At 41.0% G+C, this 21,896-nt stretch overlaps 1 protein-coding gene across 3 annotated transcripts in view; it reads left to right on the forward strand.

Annotated features, from left to right (window-relative positions):
• The first annotated feature begins 3,626 nt into the window (after positions 1-3,626).
• Positions 3,627-21,896, forward strand: part of LOC129519426 (cytochrome P450 3A12-like) — a 53,268-nt gene continuing 34,998 nt past the window's right edge. For all 3 annotated transcript variants that reach the window (XM_055339920.1, XM_055339921.1, XM_055339922.1), the window contains exons 1-4: positions 3,627-3,810; positions 7,469-7,562; positions 10,371-10,423; positions 11,843-11,942. In XM_055339920.1, coding sequence (XP_055195895.1) covers positions 3,740-3,810; positions 7,469-7,562; positions 10,371-10,423; positions 11,843-11,942 — 318 coding nt within the window. In that variant the 5' untranslated portion in view covers positions 3,627-3,739. The remainder of the gene's footprint in view (positions 3,811-7,468; positions 7,563-10,370; positions 10,424-11,842; positions 11,943-21,896) is intronic.

Below are 21,896 nucleotides of genomic sequence, written 5' to 3' on the forward strand. Positions count from 1 at the left end.
AAGAATGAATAAGATAGATAAACCATTAGCCAACCTTATTAAAAAGAAGAGAGAGAAGACTCAATAAATTTGAATGTATTTTCCATCATTGATTTCTTGCATAATATTGATTTCTTAAGATATTGTATGCAAATAAAGAGTGTAATTTATATGATTACTGAGAATTTGGCAATTTTGCCCATAAGTGGAATGCCTCACTTGCCTCTCTGATATCAGCAGGCCTGCCTGGAAGTCCCAACTAAATTTTCTTAATCCTTGTGTTTGCAAGAGAGAATGTGCTGTCCTTACTCCTACGGTTTGGTTCATTTTGGGATTTAACTTTTCTTGACCTACAAGATATCTTTCTACTTGGGAACTGTTTTGACACAAATTTTGCCCACTAGGGGATGGAGGACAAGTGGGTTCTCATCCTGGTGTTTCTTTAGATCCTACAGGGCTGGGGAAAACTAAGGTGGTGGTCCTTCTCCCTACCTTGTGTTTACACAGCTGGACAGACTTGCAGATTCAATTAGAATCGAGGAAATGAGGACATCCGGGTGACTCAGTGGTTGAGAGTCTGCCTTTGGCTCAGGGTGTGATCCTGAGGTCCTCGGATTGAGTCCCCCATCAGGCTTCTTGCATGGAGCCTGCTTCTCCCTCTGTCTATGTCTCTGCCTCTGTGTGTGTGTGTATAAATAAATAAAATAAGTAAATAAATAAAATCTTAAAAGAAATAGAATCCAGGAAATGAAGTCTCTAAACATTTATGTCCTCAGTGTCTCCTGACAGAGCATGTGGTAAAAAGAGCCATTTAAACATAATCCATAAAAAGAAAAAGGTCAATAGTCCACATTCAGCAAACTCCCAACTTTTTGATTATGTATCAGTTAAAACTTGGACTCACATCTCCTCATTCTGCTGAAAGAGACTACATTGCATAATTTGGAGTTACTCTATAACTTTTGTCCTCTCTTGCCATGAGAGGAACTGTTTATGAGTTCATATTGAATGAACAATTCTAAAGGGCCCGTGAGTGTCAGGTATCTGGTTGGGCAAAGTCACCAGATAGACCAGATACCCTTACCTTATAGCAGGTGTTGATTTATAACCCAATGGTCGTGTGGTTATTTGTTTAGTGTCTCTCATACCTTTAGAGTATCAGGTTCATTAGGCAGATATTTTGACCTTTTAATATTAGGGCTAGGCCCATGGACAAAATGCAGCAGGTGTAGAGCCCAACCAACATGTAGGGAAATGGGAGAAGGACCCATCTCCTCCAGTTTTCGGAATGTCCATGAATCAGTCAGTTACTTCACCACTCCCACACCAACCACAGGACCCAATCACCAAAACTTAGATACCCCCAGGTAATCCAAAATTGACAAACTCAGGTATGGGCTTACTGAGAAGAATGAGGGCTTGACAGCTTAGGAACAGACAGGGAATCTTGGTTTCATTTTTATAACCTGAGATTGGGACCTGTGAAATTTGGATATAATGCACAAATCATTCTAGAGCAACACTGACTCTCCGACTGTGAGCAGTTCTCTCTTGGCCAGTAAAAAATCAGGCCCAGCTTCTGAGAAGATGTGCCAGATGGGCTCAGGATATAAAGGGATGGGAATATTAGATGGCCCAGACTCCTTTCCTCCCTGAGTTTCTGACTGCCTGTCCACCAGCACTGGTATCTGAGCCTAAGACTTCCCTGAACATATCTGAGGTTCAGTTTTACACAATAGTGAAGGAGACTGAAAAGCATAGAAATCCTTCTCTGTGCAGGAAGATGCATAGTTTCTTTTCCTTGGCTATACTATAATTATCTGTTAGATTCCCCTATCTTCAACCTGAATGATGTCTGAGTCTTAACTGTATTTTTACCCCCACAAAATTAGAGTTTGGAAAGTACATGATGAGCATATTTGTACAGGAAGGAGTGCTCAGAGCCACAGAGCATGCGGGGTAGTCCCTGATGCTCACTGTCTTCCTTAACACATTCTGCACAGCTCTGAGAATGGGAATCTTGTCATGTCAGGTGTCCCCTGCCGGGGAAGGATGGGGCACAAACCTCATGCTTCTATTATTTTCCCCTACAGACAAGACCATCTGCATTGGTCCGGTGCTGGCTGCATTTTGGTCCCCAGCAATGGCTAGGATATCACTGTTGGGACAGATTCCAAGCAGCTAGAGCAGGACCTGAGGTGAATAGGGCAGGTGGATACTCATATTAGGCTTGGTTAGGAAATTGTCATAGTGGAGCATGGGTTTTGGAGGAGGATGAAGGCGTGTTAGTTTCCACAGAGATTTGATTTCCAAGTAAAATAAGAAAGGCTCTGTGTTTACGTGAGAGATGTAAGTGGTTCCTGTTATCCAATGACAGGAATCTTTCCTTGTTTGCGTGTATTCTGTGTATCTCTCTGCTGGGGAACTTAGGGAGGCAGATCCCATCCAACGATATTCTTACTATCACCTCTATTGGCAATCTGCCTTCCCTGCTGAGATGAGGCAGAGTTCTTTGTTGTGGGAGACCCACAAGGAAACCCCTGTTCAGGTCACCATGAAGGTCTTGAACAGAAACTTAACCAGGTTGCTTTTGTAGTCTTCGGTCTCAATTTTCTATAGTGATACTCATCATGGAAGGGCTCTGGTGTTGCAGAGCGCAGAGGACTCTTCAGTCTCACTGTATGTTCATTTATTTGCAATAAGTTCCTGTGATCAATGGCTGATGGAAAGCCCATTGCAGTCATTAAGTCTCAGTCTTTACATCTGTAACACGGAATAGCATGACCCTATTGAATGGTGGCCAGTAAATACCCCAAAAGGGGGCAGAAGTATTTCAGAATTCCTGGGATTTGTTCCCCTACTTTTCCTAGGATTGTCTTCCAGCTTCCTATGTCTATGCATTGTTGGTACTAAGGATTGGAGGCACTTCTCTGGGACACCTCCATTGTCCCAGAGATTCCAGAGGTATGCCACATAATCCACAGTTTCTCAGGCCATACAGACACAGAACATGTGTCTGAGTGATGATAATGAGCAGGTGTAATTTCCAGATGCTATGTTCTCAGATCTCACCCATCAGGTATGTGGGATGGTCACCAAAAATTCACCCAGAAAGGACCAAGAGGAAGCCCAATAATTGCACCTTTACCAACTCAACCCCACCAACCTTCACAATAATAGAACTGGGGCATAGGAGATAGAAATCTCCCAGAGGACAAAGCGGTTATATGTGTTCAAGGAGGTTGCTGAAGAAAGACTCCAATAGAGGGGAATATATCAGAGCTGGATTTGAAGGATGGGTAAGAGCTTTCTAGGGAGCCCAGTGACATTTGTAGTCAGAGGAACCCACATGGGTAGAGATGTGCAGACTTAGTTTTGCTTGAAGGATTTCATGTATTTAAAAATAAAGGAAGCCATGGTGACAAGGGCAAGTGAGGGATTTAAATACGGTGACTTTACCTGAGTTTCTGTAACCTTTGAGATTACCGATAACACTGATTGAGTTGTTTATTGATTTTGGACAGAATATGATCTCAAAGGTCAATCTGGGAGTGTGTCCATAATGCTTTGCCAACACTCATGGCTGGGGGAAAGGGCCCTGCTACTGGCTCCAGCTCCAGTCCTGCCCCATTTTCAGTATACACATTCCAGCCTCACAGAATCATTGCTATGGGAAGGGAAGCTGCACACACGCAGGTCATCAAAGAATAGCCCACACTGCTGAACAAAAGTAGAGGAGACTCACAGAGAGAAAGTGGCCATGGACCTGATCCCAAGCTTTTCCACAGAAACCTGGCTTCTTCTGGCCACCAGCCTGGTGCTGTTCTACCTGTAAGTAACTACCCAGGTTCATCATCCCCAGAACCTTCAATTTGTGTTGCTAATCAGCATCCACTCCCTTTTCCTTGTCTGTTTTGAGTTTCAAGGAATTAAGAAAGGAGAAGTTGCTTAAGTGTTGAGTACTTCAAACATGCTGTGAACACCTAAAAGATTATTATTGACCTCACCAGATCTACTGAAGTATACACCTACCACACCGCAACTCCAATTCCTGTAGCTAGGAGGGTTTGAGTGACAGTAGTTGCTTCTGGGGGTGATCTTCTGATGGACCACCAGTTGGGACCTAGACTAATTAAGCAGAATTCAAGAGAGGCAAAATAAGATCAACAGGCCCCAATACCCTGGGGTCCTCATCCTTTTCGTAAGCTGTGGGGATTCTGGAGGCTGAGGGAGTGGCTTGGTCATTGGCTCATTACCTTCACCTTCTGGTCTGTGCCTTCCACAGGATATGTATAGGATTGGGCCTGTATCACTAGGTGGCTCCTGCTCCCCCCCCTCTACCGCCAGGCATTATGAATACAAGGCACTTGATGCACCCTGACAACCGAGGAGGTGCTAGAGATGCTTTTCTCCCCTCTTCTGACTGAGCTCTTCCCTCTTTCCTGCACCCCTCTACTGGCCATCCCTCACCCTGTACTGTGCAGAACTCCTTACCCCTAAATCAACATCTTTAGAGCTGAGGAAACTTGGTAGAAATCTTTCAAAATTTATTCATTTTACCTTTTCCTTCCAGTCTCTGGAATGGTTAGCATCAGGATAGAGATTTTTTTTTTCCCCTATCCCTCAATATGAATCTGCCAGCATCCAAGAGGCAGAGCTCTGAAAGCCAATTTGGATTTAAACTATGCTTTTGCCTTTATATTACAGTATTGGAGGAGGAATTGAAACATCTGGCAGGGGAATTCCTTTCAGTGATGGGATTCCCACCATCGTGGAGCAGTTTGGGAAAGGATTGAGTTTTACAACATGGGTAGGGACAGACCCTCCGTATCATATTTGACCTCTGTCTCAATTTCACTTTCTTTAAGAGGAGGAAATAATGAGATTTAAACATAAAACATGGAACATAGAACATTTTCATTTTCTAAGAGAAAGGTTAGAATGCTAGGTAGTGTGGCAAAACATTTCTGTATGATGACATTTAAAATGAATAGATAGTGTTTAATTTCATTCTCCTTAACAATAGGGTTGGGTTTTTTTTGTTTTTTGTTTTTTTTTGCTGAGATAAGAGTCTTTCTAGTATGATTTTTCCTACCAATAAAAGAGGGCTGTTGGTTCAGCCTTTGTGACTGTAAAGGTGCATAAATAGCATACATCTCCTAGAGTAATATGAATTTAGTGTACACATGCATTCTTCTATGATATAGGTTGTATGTGTCTTAAATGCATGTGCCCACAGCTTATTTTAATTTTTCAGTACAGGTGAGTAGTGAGACAGAGCCAGAACTGATGTGAGAGGCATCCAGATAGAACTGGGGATGGAGCAGGAGAATATTCATCCCTCAGAACAGACCTCCCAGAAATACTCCTCTGTCCTGGTCCGACAGGAGATCATCACGGGACCATAAGGTTAGCATCTCATCTGCTTGAAGCGAGGGAACAAGAACACACCATGTAAGTTCCAGTGTGTCATCTGGCAATGGGGCTGTCACTGGATACTATCACCACCAGGCAAACAACACTGTGGACTTAGAAGACACTGGTGTAATCAAGACTCAGTAGCTGTAGACAGTGCCCTCTGCAGGCAGGCAAGCAAAAACAATTTTAAAAATGGCTTCTATGTTAGGCCCTTCATTTGTACCAGCAGCTGCATGACTCTACCAAGAAGAGGGAGGCTGGAAAGAATCAGAAAAATTCACTCAGCCCACTCCCTGTCATCTTATGGAGCCATGTGGCTTTAGACAGTACACAAGATCTTTCCTTGGGACCAGTGTTCCTGACTATCCCTCACTTGCTTGGCCTCACTTGGGAGTTCATGGAGCACAGTGAATGTTCAGAAACAGGACTTGATTTAGAGTGGTGGTGATGGCAAGAAGAGAATGGAGGTGGGACCAACTAAGACTACCCTGGCTTCTACAATTGGTGCTGATGAGTCCAGCTGTACTAGAGGAAGGATCCAAACACTCAGTCGGGCACAGCTGAGGTACACCCACTGGTCCCTCAAATACTGGTCATTTTGTGCAATTTTGTGAGTTTGTTTACATTTTATATGATTTGCTGGATTTGTAGAGACTATTTTGAACATTTACTGTCTTCAGGCTAGTCCCCAGAGATGAGGAGACAGGGTCTTCATTCCAATCTATGGAACATTTTATCATTACTCATTTTTGTTGCATAACATGTATTCTGCTATCAACTGGAGGTGTCTGGACTTTGGAAGGTCTCATATCAGATAGCCCCTGCAGGGCATGTACCATCTCTACCCAACACCGTTTCCAACTGTACTTTCCTTATTTGTCTCTCCTGGGTTAGCCTTGTGGGCCTAGCAGGTTCGTGGATAAAATGGTTTCTGGCAGCTCCTATCCTCAGCCTTTCTTCTTCCTCCACCCTGCCATCCCTCAGCAAACCTAAGTGGAAGGGTTCTAAGTATCTAGAACCCCCAGTTATGGGATTCTACACATGACACATGAAAGATGATTGTAGGCAAGCCTGTCATAGGGAGCATCAACCGTAGTGGGTTTCTCAGACAGTGGAAGCACAGAGCCAGTAAACTAACTGCGTTGTGAGTAACCATCTTGAAGAGAAAATGAGTGTACGTTGCAGTGTGCTGAGCAGGTGAGTATCACAGGCTGAAGGACCAGATGCCACGATGGGAAGAATGGTCTGGAAGTGGATTGTTTTCTTACTGATTCTTTTATATGGAGTCATTTGGGGCACATATGGGCCAGTCTGTCTTCTCTGCAGCTCAAGAGAACCAGACTGCTCCACAACAGAGACTTGGGTGGAGCTGAGATTTCACTGTTAGCAAAGCTGTCACTTTTCTATGGGACAGTGGAGTTTGGACATAATTTTTATTATACAAACATAAGAGCACTGTAGTTGCTCAAGGCCTCTCTCGCTGAAGATAGATTTAAGAAGACCCATATTCAGAACCATCACAGAGCCTATAGTGAAGGAAAAACACAAAGATCTCTGAGCAAACTGTATGAGTATTTTCATGGTCGGCTCTCAGTAACCTCTCAGCTCTTGAGTAGATGCAATTAAGCAAAATCTCATCACTAGAGTAGAGAATCACATTTCCTCTTTCCACCTAGAATGAGAATCTCCAAAATCATGGAAGAGTCATTTACTAAATAGGCATAACTGAATTTCCTGGAAGAAATCAGCATGAATCTTTCAGGAGCACTCAAGGGTGGAATATTTATCAAATATTCATTCTAGGATTGAGACCACGACATTTTCAGCTACTCTTAGCTAATCATTATTACGTTTTGACAGTCTCACAGTGGAGACTGGAAAGGAGATGATCAACATCATCTTCAGATGATGATGAGCGAATGCAATTATTGCTGTTGGAATTGTTGTTATCATTTCTTGCCGATTGTTACCTCCTCCCTCCCTCGACTATTCCACTTCTGTGTCATTGACTGGCCGGCCCCAGCACCTATTCCACCATCCCTGTGACCTGGCTTTCTCTTTCACTTTATAGCTATGGGACCTACACGCATGGACTTTTTAAGAAGCTGGGAATTCCTGGGCCAACACCTCTGCCTTTTTTGGGAACTGTTCTTGGCTACCGTAATGTGAGTATTGTTTGAGCTATGACTTTTGCTTCTGTCAATTGCAAATCCCACTTTAATTCCATAATAAAAATGCTCCTTCTCACGAGGAAATCTCCGATTTCTGACTTTCCAGAAATGGTGTCAGGTCTACCCCAGAGCTCTATTGTCTGTTATTACGAGCCTCAGGGTTTGCCTCAGTGGGCAGCCCAGCTCTCTGACTAATTCAGCATGGAACTTGATGCCTTAGCTTATGAGCATTATGAAGAGGCTTTTGTTTTGTTTTTGGAAGGTGTGGATTCCCAGGAAGGCATCATCATATTGGTATTAGGAGAAGAGAACCAGGGTGTCCGTGCTAGTGGTCCAGTGAGCTATGTATGCTAGAATCAGACTTTTTTGTTCTTGCACAAGCCCTGGATAGCCCTTTCCATTTCCTGGATGGTTCTTGAACTTCAGATTATTGGGCAGCCCAAGATTCACCACTGGGGAATTAGCACATACCTGAGTTATCTCACGAACTGACCAACCCCCTGCAGTTATTTCCATGCATCTAATTCTCCCTTTGCTAACAGTGAAATCTCAGCTTTACTTCTCTACCTTCAAAAGAGACACCCTATGTGTGAGTTCAGCAGGGAGGGAGTTTAACTGAGGTGAGATGCTGTTTCTCTATTGACTTCAGGTTTTAACCTTTAAAGGTCTTGTGTGTTTTCCTACAAAGCAAGAACCACCCATATATCCCTAGAAAAGAGATACTTTGACAAAATTATTAAGAAATTAATGTAACTGGTTGAGCCCGGGTGGGTGGCTCACTTGGTTAAGCATCAGACCTTTGATTTCAGCTCAGGTCATGATCTCAGGGTCATGGGATGGAGCCCAGCATCTGTTCCACAGGCAGCATTGAGTCTGCTTCAGATTCTCTCTCTTCCTCTCCCTTTGCTTCTTCCCTGCACCCCCCACCCTGCTTGTGCTCTCTCTCTTTCTTTTTTGAAATAAATCAATAAAATCTTTAAGAAAAAAGAAATTAATGTAATTGAATGGAATATACTAGTGACACACAGACTGATGTTGGTAGAGTGGTTGTGGGTAATCCAGCTTTGATGCCTTGTCTGAAGCCTAGCCTCTGGACAGGGGTTAGAAGATCACATAGAGGAAGTCGGCAGTCTCACCTGCAAGCTGCTCTCTGCTGTGGAGTTCCTTTCCCACAGATCTGAGGCTTGTTTCTCTGATTCCACTTTGTTGCGCGCTCTGCGGCAACACGATTAGGGTCCTGGGGGTAAGGAGATGAGGAAAATAAAAGAAAAGTAAAGAGATGGGAACAGGAGGGACACAGCGGATGATGTCCAAGCAGTGTCAACTTTATTCAAGGTTCTTACGGTATTATATAGCACAAGCAGAACAAAGATAAAGGAATACCCACATGCATGACAGACCCTACTGACACAGGAGGGTCCTAGTTAATAGGTAAATATGCTATTCTAGGTGCATACGCTTTCAAAAGGACAATAGATATGATTAACAGACCAGTAAGAATAGCACAGACCCCTATTTAACTTTACCACCAGGCTAGAACACATTATATCAATTGTATTATGTGGGCGATCACGTAAAAGCGATCTCCGGAAACCATTGCTCAAGTCTTTTCTCAAGCAGCTTTATGAGTAAATGAGGGATGCAAGTCCGAGCTTGGTTTGGTTTAGTAACTCTAGCTAGTCTGTGGCCATCCACACTGCTTTTCCCTACTGAGACTCTCAGTGCCCAATTATCGTCTAAGAACTTCTGGACTTTCCCTCTGAAGAAACAATAATTTCCTTTCCACTTTTCCCAGATCAATTCCTTAGTATATACACCCAAGACCACATTTCTGGGATCCTGATTTGTATTGTTAAAACATCAAAATCACAGTTGAAATGTAGGCATTAGAAGTCTTGTTGTTGTTCTTTTAGTGATAGAAATGAAAACTCTTATCAAGTATTTTAATTGGCTCTGATATTTGTGGGATGAGGGCATTATCTCCTCTCTGTGTTGTGATGGAGAACTGGAAGAAGAGTCCACTCTGTCATTCATTCATTCCTCACTTTCTCACTAAACAAGCATGTTTAGACTCATATAAAACTGCTAGATTAAAAGAGGTCACTGGTGCCTTAATATCCTAAATCAGCTAGGGCACCCCCCAGGTGGCTCAGTGGTTGATTATCTGCCTTTGGCTCAGTCATGATCAGAGTCCTGGGATCGAGTCCCAATCAGGCTCTCCGCAGGGAACCTGCTTCTCCCTCTGCCTATGTCTCTGCCTATCTCTGTGTGTCTCTCACGAATAAATAAATAAAAATCTTTTTTAAAAAAATTAAAAAATAAAGAGTTAAAAATTAACATAAAATAAAACAAATATCCTAAATCCATTGGAATCTAGTAGGGCTCATGAGATCAACAAACAGAATGCTATCTGACATTCAGAATATGCAGCCATGTTGCCTTTCCCTCAGCTCCAGTCTTCTACATGGCCCTGAGGTAATGATTCAGAGGGTTCTGAGATTTAGATATAATGCACAAGCCAAACACATCAGACACACAGAGACTACCCAGTCCTCCCAGACAGGGTAAGATGTTCAGTATCTCCAACACTTGGAAAGAGTGCAAGAGGGACATGAAATTCTCCATTTCCATATATCCTCTGTTTTCTCTCATTTCTGATAGTCCCCTGTGATTAACAGCTTCCCTCTATCTGCTAGTGAGAGGCTGTAAGGCACATTTCATGCGATCTAAGTCATTTTGTTCCCCATTACCCATAGGGCTCAGTACATTTAGACTAATAATATGTTTTGCTTTTTCTTGCAGGGTTTTTGTGATTTTGATGGGAAATGTTTTAGAAAGTATGGAAGAATGTGGGGGTGAGTATTCTGGACATTTCCATTGGTTAGGCCTGTTGTGATGAGGAGGACCCTGTGGTGTGGACAGTCTTAGTCGAGAGCCCCTTGTGATGAAGCCTGCTGTAGTAAAGCTTCTGGAGGCTCTCCTTCCCAAGATCCCACCACGTGTGCAGCTCTAAGTGTAAATCGGACCTGGAGTGTATCCTTTATTTATAGTCTGGATTAAATATATCTTTTGAAAGAAGGGTTTGGATAAACAGAATGGAAAACCATTTCTACTCACCTTTTCTTTTTTTATCTATATTTTTTATTGGAATTCGATTTGCCAACTTATAACACCCAATGCTCATTCTGTCAAGTGCCTATCACCCAGTCACGCCATGCCCCCGCCCACCTCCCCTTCCACTATCCCTTGTTCGTTTCCCAATGTTAGGGGTCTCTCATGTTTTGTCACCCTCTCTAATATTTCCAACTCATTTTCTCTGCTTTCCCTTATAATCCCTTTCTCTATTTTTTATATTCCCCATATGAGTGAACTTATATAATGATTGTCCTTCACCAATTGACTTGCTACTCACCTTTTTCTTACTTTTTTGTAAGTGTGAAGTTTGTTTTGCATTTTAATATTAGGCCCAGATTTTTCTTTCAACGGAAGTATTCAATGTGGAAGTATTTCTTTATTCTGTGGACTTGAGATGTAAGAGAATTTTAAGCCACAGTGTTTCCTGGTGGGCTGATGGACTTGGTGATTTTGTAGTGTGATCTTGGCTTCTTGCACTGGATGCTCCTGTGCAGAGCTGCCAGAGGTTTGGTGAAGCTGAGGGAGAGATATGATGTGGTTCTGGGATGCTCACAGCCAGGAGTGTACCTCCTCTTACCTCTTTATCTTCTCTGGTCACATCCTCAGAGACCGTGGGGCTCTGAGTGGCAAGGCCCATAAGCAGCATGATGGAATAGAAAGAAGACAGATCTCTGGATGGACACTGGTTTAGCTCCACTGTCCCTGCCCACCTTCAGCACTGCTCAACTCTGAATGGAGTCAGAATTACATCATGTGCCCCGGTTCTGTCTTTACTGTGTGGCTCTCGAGCCTGGCTGTGACAAGAACCACCTGGGAGAGCTTGTTCAAAAGGCAGATTCTTGGGCCCCATGTCAAACTTACTAACCTAAGTTTCTTCTGGATGATATATATAAACATTATTTGAAATGTCTAAAATACATCAAAAATATTTGAAACATTCTAAACATGCAAAAAACTGTAGAGAATGGAACTATCCATGTACACATCACCTAGAGTTAACAAATGTTCTACTGTTATTTCTAATCATGATGTCAGAGTTTAGATTATATAATGTCAGGATAAAAGTTGAGACTTCCAGGTGTGGCTGCAGCTGCAGAAACTGTCATGTTAATATAATCAGCTCTGTTTTCCCGACACAGGTTTTATGATGGGCGACAGCCTGTGCTGGCTATCATGGATTCAGACATGATCAAAACAGTGCTAGTTAAAGAATGTTATTCTGTCTTCACAAACCGACAGGTAGGCTTAGAGTTATTTTAATTTTACTTACTTACTTACTTACTTACTTACTTACTTACTTACTTATTCATTCATAAAACTTTCGTTTTGACACAATGACAGACTCATAGGAGGTTGTCATAGGAGGTCCCATGTTTTATGGTCTTCAAGCCCTTTCTCCTAAGGTAATATCCTGCATAATAATAGTACAATATGGAAGCAGAAATAGCCATTGGTTCTAGCCATTGAACTTATTCAGATTTCAGTGATTTTAGGCACACTCAAATGTACCTTGTGCACGTGTGTATTGCTCCTAAACACTGATCTTACATGTAGACTTGTGTATCCTCCACCCCATTCATGTTATAGAGCTGTTCCATCATCAGCGTCCTGCTTACTTTCTTTTGTAGGCATGGTATGTAGCTTGTCTTTTTGTTGTATGAGAGTCTTCTGCAGAGCAAACATTTCTTATCTTGATAAGGCCAATTTAACATTCTTTTCCTTTTATGGGCTGTGACTTTGGCATCAAGTTTGAAAACTCTTTATCTAGCCCTAAGTCCCAAGAATTTTCTCAGAGTAGTTCATTTTATAGTTTACATTTAAGTATATACTTTTATGTTTTATATTTGTAATATGAATCATGCATAGTTTTGTGTTTCACATTTAATTCTGTGATCCATTTTGTGTTAATTTTTAGTGTTAATTGTGAGCTGTGACATTTAGGTCAAAAATCCTTATTTCTGGCCTATGGATGTGTAAGCACTCCAGCATCACTTGTGGAAAGGCTGTACTTCCTGCATTGAATGGCTTTTGTACCAGTATCAAAACTGAGTCGGGCCTATGTGTTTGTATCTATTTTTCAATCTCTGTTCTGTTCATTGATCTCTGTATCTATCCCTCTACCGGTGCCACCGTGTCTTGATTACTGTAACTATATAGTAAGTCTCAATATCATGAACAGTGATTCCTCCCATTTTATTTTTGTTGGAATTGTTTTAGGTATTCTAGCTCCTTTGCCTTTCCATACAAATTTAGAATTAGCTTATCTATGTTTGCATAATATTTGCCAGGATTTTGTAAGACATGATTTAGACCTACCAATCATTTGTGCAAAATCTATATCTTTATTATGTCATGTCTTTCAAAGCATGAACACAACATGTGTTTATTTAGGCTTTCTTTGAGTCTTTTCACCAGCATTTCATTCTCCACAGGAAAACCATACATGTTTTGTTCAATGCACATCTCAAGTATTTTACCTTCTTTGTGTGATTATAGTTGTTATTGTGTTCTTAATGTGTTTTCACATATTCATTATCTAGAAATGTGGTTGATTTTTGGTGTTGATCTTATTTCCTACATCCTAGCTTAACTCATTTATTAGATGCAGAGATGTTCTTTTTTATATCTCCCAAGATTTTCTACATCGCCAATTATGTCACCTGAAATAGGGACACTTCCATTTTTTTTATTTTAGAAAAGTTTTATTTATTTTATTTTATTTTATTTTAGTTTAGTTTAGTTTAGTTCAATTTGGCAACATATAGCATGACACCCAGTGCTCATCCCATCAAGTGCCCCCTCAGTGCCCATCACCCAGTCACTCCAACCCCTGCCCACCTCCCTTTTCACCACCCCTTGTTCATTTCCCAGAGTTAGGAGTCTCTCATGTTCTGTCACCTTCACTGATATTTCTCACTCATTTTCTCTCCTTTCCCCTTTATTCCCATTCACTATTTTTTATATTCCCCAAATGAATGAAACCATATAATGTTTGTCCTCTGATTGACTTACTCCACTTAGCATAATACCCTCCATTTCCAACCACGTCGAAGCAAATGGTGGGTATTTGTCCTTTCTAATAGCTGAGTAATGTTCCATTGTATACATATACCACATCTTCTTTATCCATTCATCTTTCGATGGACACCGAGGCTCCTTCCACAGTTTGGCTATTGTGGACATTGCTGCGATAATCATTGGGATGCAGGTGAGGGACACTCCTATTTTTATCTTTCTAATCTGCATGCCTTTTATTTCTTTGTCTTGTCTTATTGCACTAGCTAGGATTTCTAGTATGGTTTTGGATAAGAGTGGTGACAGTGAACATTTTTGCCTTGTTTCTGATGTTAGGGGTAAACATTCAGCTTTTCACCATTTAACTATTTATACATATATTTTTACGATGCAAACTATATATTTAAATGTGATGTTTTGATTTATAAAGTGATCACCACAAATGAAACGCATTAACATATCTATCACCACCCAGAGTTACTTTGTGTGTGTGTGTGTGTGTGTGTGTGTGTGTGTGGTAAGACCATGTAAGATCTACTTTTTAAACAAATATCAAATATATGGTAGTGTATTTTGATTATAATCACCATGCAGTATATTCGGTCTCCAGAACTTCTTTTTCTCAACACTGAAAGTTTGCACCCTGTGATTACTATTTGCCCTTCTCCCTCCTCTCCAGCCTCTGATAGCTACCATTCTACTCTGTTATTGAGCTTGACTTTATTTTTCTAGATTCCACTAAGTGAGATCATGTGTTACCTGTCCTTCAATGTATGGTTAATTCCCTTAGAATGTGGTCATGTTATCCACGTTCAACCATGCTGTTGGAAATGGCAGGATTGGGCAGCCCTGATGGCGCAGTGGTTAAGTGCTGCCTGCAGCCCGGGGTGTGACCCTGGAGACCCGGGATTAAGTCCCATGTCAGACTCCCTGCATGGAGCCTGCTTCTTCCTCAGCCTGTGTCTCTGCCTCTCTCTCTGAATAAATAAATAAGTAAATCTTAAAAAAAAAAAAAAGGAAATGGCAGGATTTCCTTCTTTTTTAAGGTTGAGCAATATTTAATTTTCTTTCTCCATTCATCCTTCCATTTAAAATATGTATGTATACATGTATGTATTTGTATTTAAAATCTAATTAGCTAACATATAATGCAATAGTGGTTTCAGGAGTAGAATTTAGTGATTCATTCCTTATATACAATACCCAGTGCTCATCACGGGTGCCCTCCTTAATGCTCATCCCTCTTCTAGCCCTTCCACCATCCACCTCCCTCCATCGACCCTCAGTTTGTTCTCTATCATTGTCTCTTATGATTTGTTTCCCTCTCTCCTTTTTTTCCCCTCACTTTGCATATGTTCATCTGTTTTGTTTTTTAAATTTGACTTATGAGTGAAACCATATCACATTTGTCTTTCTTTGACTGACTTATTTCACGTAGCATAATACTCTCTTGCTCCATCCACGTTGCTGCAATTGGCAAGATTTCATTTATTTGATGGCAGAGTGATATTCCATTGTGTGTGTGTGTGTGTGTGTGTATACACCACATCTTTATCCATTCAAAAGTTGATGGACATTTGAGCTCTCTCCATAGTTTTCCTATTGTTGATAATGCTGCTATAAATATGGAGCATGTATGTCTTAATCTCTATTTTTGCATGCATTGGGTAAATACCTATTAGTGCAATTGCTGGATTGTAGCATAGTTCTATTTTCAACTTTTTGAGGAAATTCCATACTCTTTTTCAGAGTGGCTGCACAAATGTGCGTTCCCACCAACAATGCAAGAGGGTTTCCCTTTCTCCACATCCTCACAACATCTGTTGTTCCCAGAGTTGTTAATTGTAGCCATTCTGGCAGGTGTGAGCTGGTATCTCACTGTGGATTTCATTTGTGTTTCTCTGATAATGAGTGATGTTGAGCATTTTTTTATGTATCTGTGAGCCTTCTGAATGTCTTCTTCCAAATAGCATCTTTTCATGCCTTCTTCCCATTTCTTAACCAGATTATTTGTTTTTTCGGTGTTGACTTTCATAAATTCTTTATAGCTTTTGGATCCCAATCTTTTTTTTAATAAATTAAATTTTTATTGGTGTTCAATTTACCAACATACAGAATAACACCCAGTGCTCATCCCGTCAAGTGTCCCCCACAGTGCCCGTCACCCATTCACCCCCACCCCCCGCAATCCTCCCGTTCCACCACCCCTAGTTCATTTCCCAGAGTTAGGAGTCTTTATGTTCTGTCTCCCTTTCTGATATTTCCCACACATTTCTTCTCCCTTCCCTTATATTCCCATTCACTATTATTTATATTCCCCAAATGAATGAGAACATACACTGTTTGTCCTTCTCCAATTGACTTACTTCACTCAGCAAAATACCCTCCAGTTCCAGCCACGTTGAAGCAAATGGTGGGTATTTGTCGTTTCTAATGGCTGAGTAATATTCCACTGTATACATAAACCACATCTTCTTTATTCATTCATTTTCGATGGACACCGAGGCTCCTTCCACAGTTTGGCTATTGTGGACATTGCTGCTAGAAACATCGGAGTGCAGGTGTCCCGGCGTTTCATTGCATCTGAATCTTTGGGGTAAATACCTAACAGTGCAATTGCTGGGTCATAGGGCAGGTCTATTTTTAACTCTTTGAGGAACCTCCACACCGTTTTCCAGAGTGGCTGCACCAGTTCACATTCCCACCAACAGTGTAAGAGGGTTCCCTTTTCTCCACATCCTCTCCAACATTTGTTGTTTCCTGCCTTATTAATTTTCCCCATTCTCACTGGTGTGAGGTGATATCTCATTGTGGTTTTGATTTGTATTTCCCTGATGGCAAGTGATGCAGAGCATTTTCTCATGTGCATGTTGGCCATGTCTATGTCTTCCTCTGTGAGATTTCTCTTCATGTCTTTTGCCCATTTCATGATTGGATTGTTTGTTTCTTTGGTGTTGAGTTTAATAAGTTCTTTATAGATCTTGGAAACTAGCCCTTTATCTGATATGTCATTTGCAAATATCTTCTCCCATTCTGTAGGTTGTCTTTTAGTTTTGTTGACTGTATCCTTTGCTGTACAAAAGCTGCTTATCTTGATGAAGTCCCAATAGTTCATTTTTGCTTTTGTTTCTTTTGCCTTCATGGATGTATCTTGCAAGAAGTTACTGTGGCCAAGTTCAAAAAGGGTGTTGCCTGTGTTCTCCTCTAGGATTTTGATGGAATCTTGTCTCACATTTAGATCTTTCATCCATTTTGAGTTTATCTTTGTGTATGGTGAAAGAGAGTGGTCTAGTTTCATTCTTCTGCATGTGCATGTCCAATTTTCCCAGCACCATTTATTGAAGAGACTTTTTCCCAGTGGATAGTCTTTCCTCCTTTATCAAATATTAGTTGACCATAAAGTTCAGGGTCCACTTCTGGGTTCTCTATTCTGTTCCATTGATCTATGTGTCTGTTTTTGTGCCAGTACCACACTGTCTTGATGACCACAGCTTTGTAGTACAACCTGAAATCTGGCATTGTGATGCCTCCAGCTATGGTTTTCTTTTTTAAAATTCCCCTGGCTATTCGGGTTCTTCTCTGATTCCACACAAATCTTAAAATAATTTGTTCTAACTCTCTCAACAAAGTCCATGGTATTTTGATAGGGATTGCATTAAACGTGTAAATTGCCCTGGGTAGCATTGACATTTTCACAATATTAATTCTGCCAATCCATGAGCATGGAATATTTTTCCATCTCTTTGTGTCTTCCTCAATTTCTTTCAGAAGTGTTCTATAGTTTTTAGGGTATAGATCCTTTACCTCTTTGGTTAGGTTTATTCCTAGGTATCTTATGCTTTTGGGTGCAATTGTAAATGGAATTGACTCCTTAATTTCTCTTTCTTCAGTCTCATTGTTAGTGTATAGGAATGCCATTGATTTCTGAGCATTGATTTTGTATCCTGCCAGGCTACCAAATTGCTGTATGAGTTCTAGCAATCTTGGGGTGGAGGCTTTTGGGTTTTCTATGTAGAGTATCATGTCATCGGCGAAGAGGGAGAGTTTGACTTCTTCTTTGCCAATTTGAATGCCTTTAATGTCTTTTTGTTGTCTGATTGCTGAGGCTAGGACTTCCAGTACTGTGTTGAATAGCAGTGGTGAGAGTGGACATCCCGTTCTTGTTCCTGATCTTAGGGTAAAGGCCCCCAGTGCTTCCCCACTGAGAATGATATTTGCTGTGAGCTTTTCGTAGATGGCTTTTAAGATGTTGAGGAATGTTCCCTCTATCCCTACACTCTGAAGAGTTTTGATCAGGAATGGATGCTGTATTTTGTCAAATGCTTTCTCTGCATCTAATGAGAGGATCATATGGTTCTTGGTTTTTCTCTTGCTGTTATGATGAATCACATTGATTGTTTTACGCTTGTTGAACCAGCCTTGTGTCCCGGGAATAAATCCTACTTGGTCATGGTGAATAATTTTCTTATTGTACTGTTGGATCCTATTGGCTAGTATCTTGTTGAGAATTTTTGCATCCATGTTCATCAGGGATATTGGTCTGTAATTCTCCTTTTTGGTGGGGTCTTTGTCTGGTTTTGGAATTAAGGTGATGCCTGCCTCATAGAACGAATTTGGAAGTACTCCATCTCTTTCTATCTTTCCAAACAGCTTTCATAGAATAGGTATGATTTCTTCTTAAAACGTTTGATAGAATTCCCCTGGGAAGCCATCTGGCCCTGGACTTTTGTGTCTTGGCAGGTTTTTGATGACTGCTTCAATTTCCTCCCTGGTTATTGGCCTGTTCAGGTTTTCTATTTCTTCCTGTTCCAGTTTTGGTAGTTTGTGGCTTTCCAGGAATGCGTCCATTTCTTCTAGATTGCCTAATTTATTGGCATATAGCTGTTCATAATACGTTTTTAAAATCATTTGTATTTCCTTGGTGTTGGTAGTGATCTCTCCTTTCTCATTCATGATTTTATTTTTTTTTATAAATTAATTTTTATTGGTGTTCAATTTACCAACATACAGAATAACACCCAGTGCTCATCCCGTCAAGTGTCCCCCTCCGTGCCCGTCACCCATTCACCCCCACCCCCCGCCCTCCTCCCCTTCCACCACCCCTAGTTCATTTCCCAGAGTTAGAAGTCTTTATGTTCTGTGTCCCTTTCTGATATCTCCCACACATTTCTTCTCCCTTCCCTTATATTCCCCTTCACTATTATTCATATTCCCCAAATGAGTGAGAACATACACTGTTTGTCCTTCTCCGATTGACTTACTTCACTCAGCATAATACCCTCCAGTTCCATCCACGTTGAAGCAAATGGTGGGTATTTGTTGTTTCTAATGGCTGAGTAATATTCCATTGTATACATAAACCACATCTTCTTTATCCATTCATCTTTCGATGGGCACCGAGGCTCCTTCCACAGTTTGGCTATTGTGGACATGGCTGCTAGAAACATCGGGGTGCAGGTGCCCCGGCGTTTCATTGCATCTGAATCTTCGGGGTAAATCCCTAACAGTGCAATTGCTGGGTCGTAGGGCAGGTCTATTTTTAATTCTTTGAGGAACCTCCACACAGTTTTCCAGAGTGGCTGCACCAGTTCACATTCCCACCAACAGTGTAAGAGGCTTCCCTTTTCTCCACATCCTCTCCAACATTTGTTGTTTCCTGCCTTATTAATTTTCCCCATTCTCACTGGTGTGAGGTGGTATCTCATTGTGGTTTTGATTTGTATTTCCCTGATGGCAAGTGATGCAGAGCATTTTCTCATGTGCATGTTGGCCATGTCTATGTCTTCCTCTGTGAGATTTCTCTTCATGTCTTTTGCCCATTTCATGATTGGATTGTTTGTTTCTTTGGTGTTAAGTTTAATAAGTTCTTTATAGATTTTGGAAACTAGCCCTTTATCTGATATGTCATTTGCAAATATCTTCTCCCATTCTGTAGGTTGTCTTTGAGTTTTGTTGACTGTATCCTTTGCTGTGCAAAAGCTTCTTATCTTGATGAAGTCCCAATAGTTCATTTTTGCTTTTGATTCTTTTGCTTGCGTGGATGTATCTTGCAAGAAGTTACTGTGGCCAAGTTCAAAAAGGGTGTTGCCTGTGTTCTCCTCTAGGATTTTGATGGAGTCTTGTCTCACATTTAAATCTTTCATCCATTTTGAGTTTATCTTTCTGTATGGTGCAAGAGAGTGGTCTAGTTTCATTCTTCTGCATGTGGATGACCAATTTTCCCAGCACCATTTATTGAAGAGACTGTCTTTCTTCCAGTGGATCGTCTTTCCTCCTTTGTCGAATATTAGTTGACCATAAAGTTCAGGGTCCACTTCTGGATTCTCTATTCTGTTCCATTGGTCTATGTGTCTGTTTTTGTGCCAGTACCACACTGTCTTGATGACCACAGCTTTGTAGTACAACCTGAAATCTGGCATTGTAATGCCCCCAGCTATGGTTTTCTTTTTTAAAATTCCCCTGGCTATTCGGGGTCTTTTCTGATTCCACACAAATCTTAAAATAATTTGTTCTAAGTCTCTGAAAAAAGTCCATGGTATTTTGATAGGGATTGCATTGAACGTGTAAATCGCCCTGGGTAGCATTGACATTTTCACAATATTAATTCTCCAATCCGCACGGAGGGGTACACTTGACGGGATGAGCACTGGGTGTTATTCTGTATGTTGGTAAATTGAACACCAATAAAAATTAATTTATAAAAAAAAAATAATAATTCTGCCAATCCATGAGCATGGAATATTTTTCCATCTCTTTGTGTCTTCCTCAATTTCTTTCAGAAGTGTTCTATAGTTTTTAGGGTATAGATCCTTTACCTCTTTGGTTAGGTTTATTCCTAGGTATCTTATGCTTTTGGGTGCAATTGTAAATGGGATTGACTCCTTAATTTCTCTTTCTTCAGTCTCATTGTTAGTGTATAGGAATGCCATTGATTTCTGGGCATTGATTTTGTATCCTGCCAGGCTACCAAATTGCTGTATGAGTTCTAGCAATCTTGGGGTGGAGGCTTTTGGGTTTTCTATGTAGAGTATCATGTCATCGGCGAAGAGGGAGAGTTTGACTTCTTCTTTGCCAATTTGAATGCCTTTAATGTCTTTTTGTTGTCTGATTGCTGAGGCTAGGACTTCCAATACTATGTTGAATAGCAGTGGTGAGAGTGGACATCCCTGTCTGGTTCCTGATCTTAGGGGAAAGGCTCCCAGTGCTTCCCCACTGAGAATGATATTTGCTGTGGGCTTTTCGTAGATGGCTTTTAAGATATCGAGGAAAGTTCCCTCTATCCCTACACTCTGAAGAGTTTTGATCAGGAATGGATGCTGTATTTTGTCAAATGCTTTCTCTGCATCTAATGAGAGGATCATATGGTTCTTGGTTTTTCTCTTGCTGATATGATGAATCACATTGATTGTCTTACGAGTGTTGAACCAGCCTTGCATCCCGGGGATAAATCCTACTTGGTCATGGTGAATACTTTTCTTAATGTGTTGTTGGATCCTATTGGCTAGTATCTTGTTGAGAATTTTTGCATCCATGTTCATCAGGGATATTGGTCTGTAATTCTCCTTTTTGGTGGGGTCTTTGTCTGGTTTTGGAATGAAGGTGATGCTGGCCTCATAGAATGAATTTGGAAGTACTCCATCTCTTTCTATCTTTCCAAACAGCTTTAGTAGAATAGGTATGATTTCTTCTTTAAACGTTTGATAGAATTCCCCTGGGAAGCCATCTTGCCCTGGACTCTTGTGTCTTGGGAGGTTTTTGATGACTTCTTCAATTTCCTCCCTGGTTATTGGCCTGTTCAGGTTTTCTATTTCTTCCTGCTCCAGTTTTGGTAGTTTGTGGCTTTCCAGGAATGCGTCCATTTCTTCTAGATTGCCTAATTTATTGGCGTAGAGCTGTTCATAATATGTTTTTAAAATCATTTGTATTTCCTTGGTGTTGGTAGTGATCTCTCCTTTCTCATTCATGATTTTATTAATTTGAGTCTTCTCTCTCTTCTTTTTAATAAGGTTGGCTAATGGTTTATCTATCTTATTAATTCTTTCAAAGAACCAACTCCTGGTTCTATTGATCTGTTCCACAGTTCTTCTGGTCTCAATTTCGTTGAGTTCTGCTCGAATTTTAATTAACTCTCTTCTTCTGCTGGGCGTCGGGTCGATTTGCTGCTTCTTCTCTAGCTCC

Source organism: Nyctereutes procyonoides, unplaced genomic scaffold (assembly GCF_905146905.1).
Source record: "Nyctereutes procyonoides isolate TBG_1078 unplaced genomic scaffold, NYPRO_anot_genome, whole genome shotgun sequence".
Taxonomy (NCBI): Eukaryota; Metazoa; Chordata; class Mammalia; order Carnivora; family Canidae; genus Nyctereutes; species Nyctereutes procyonoides.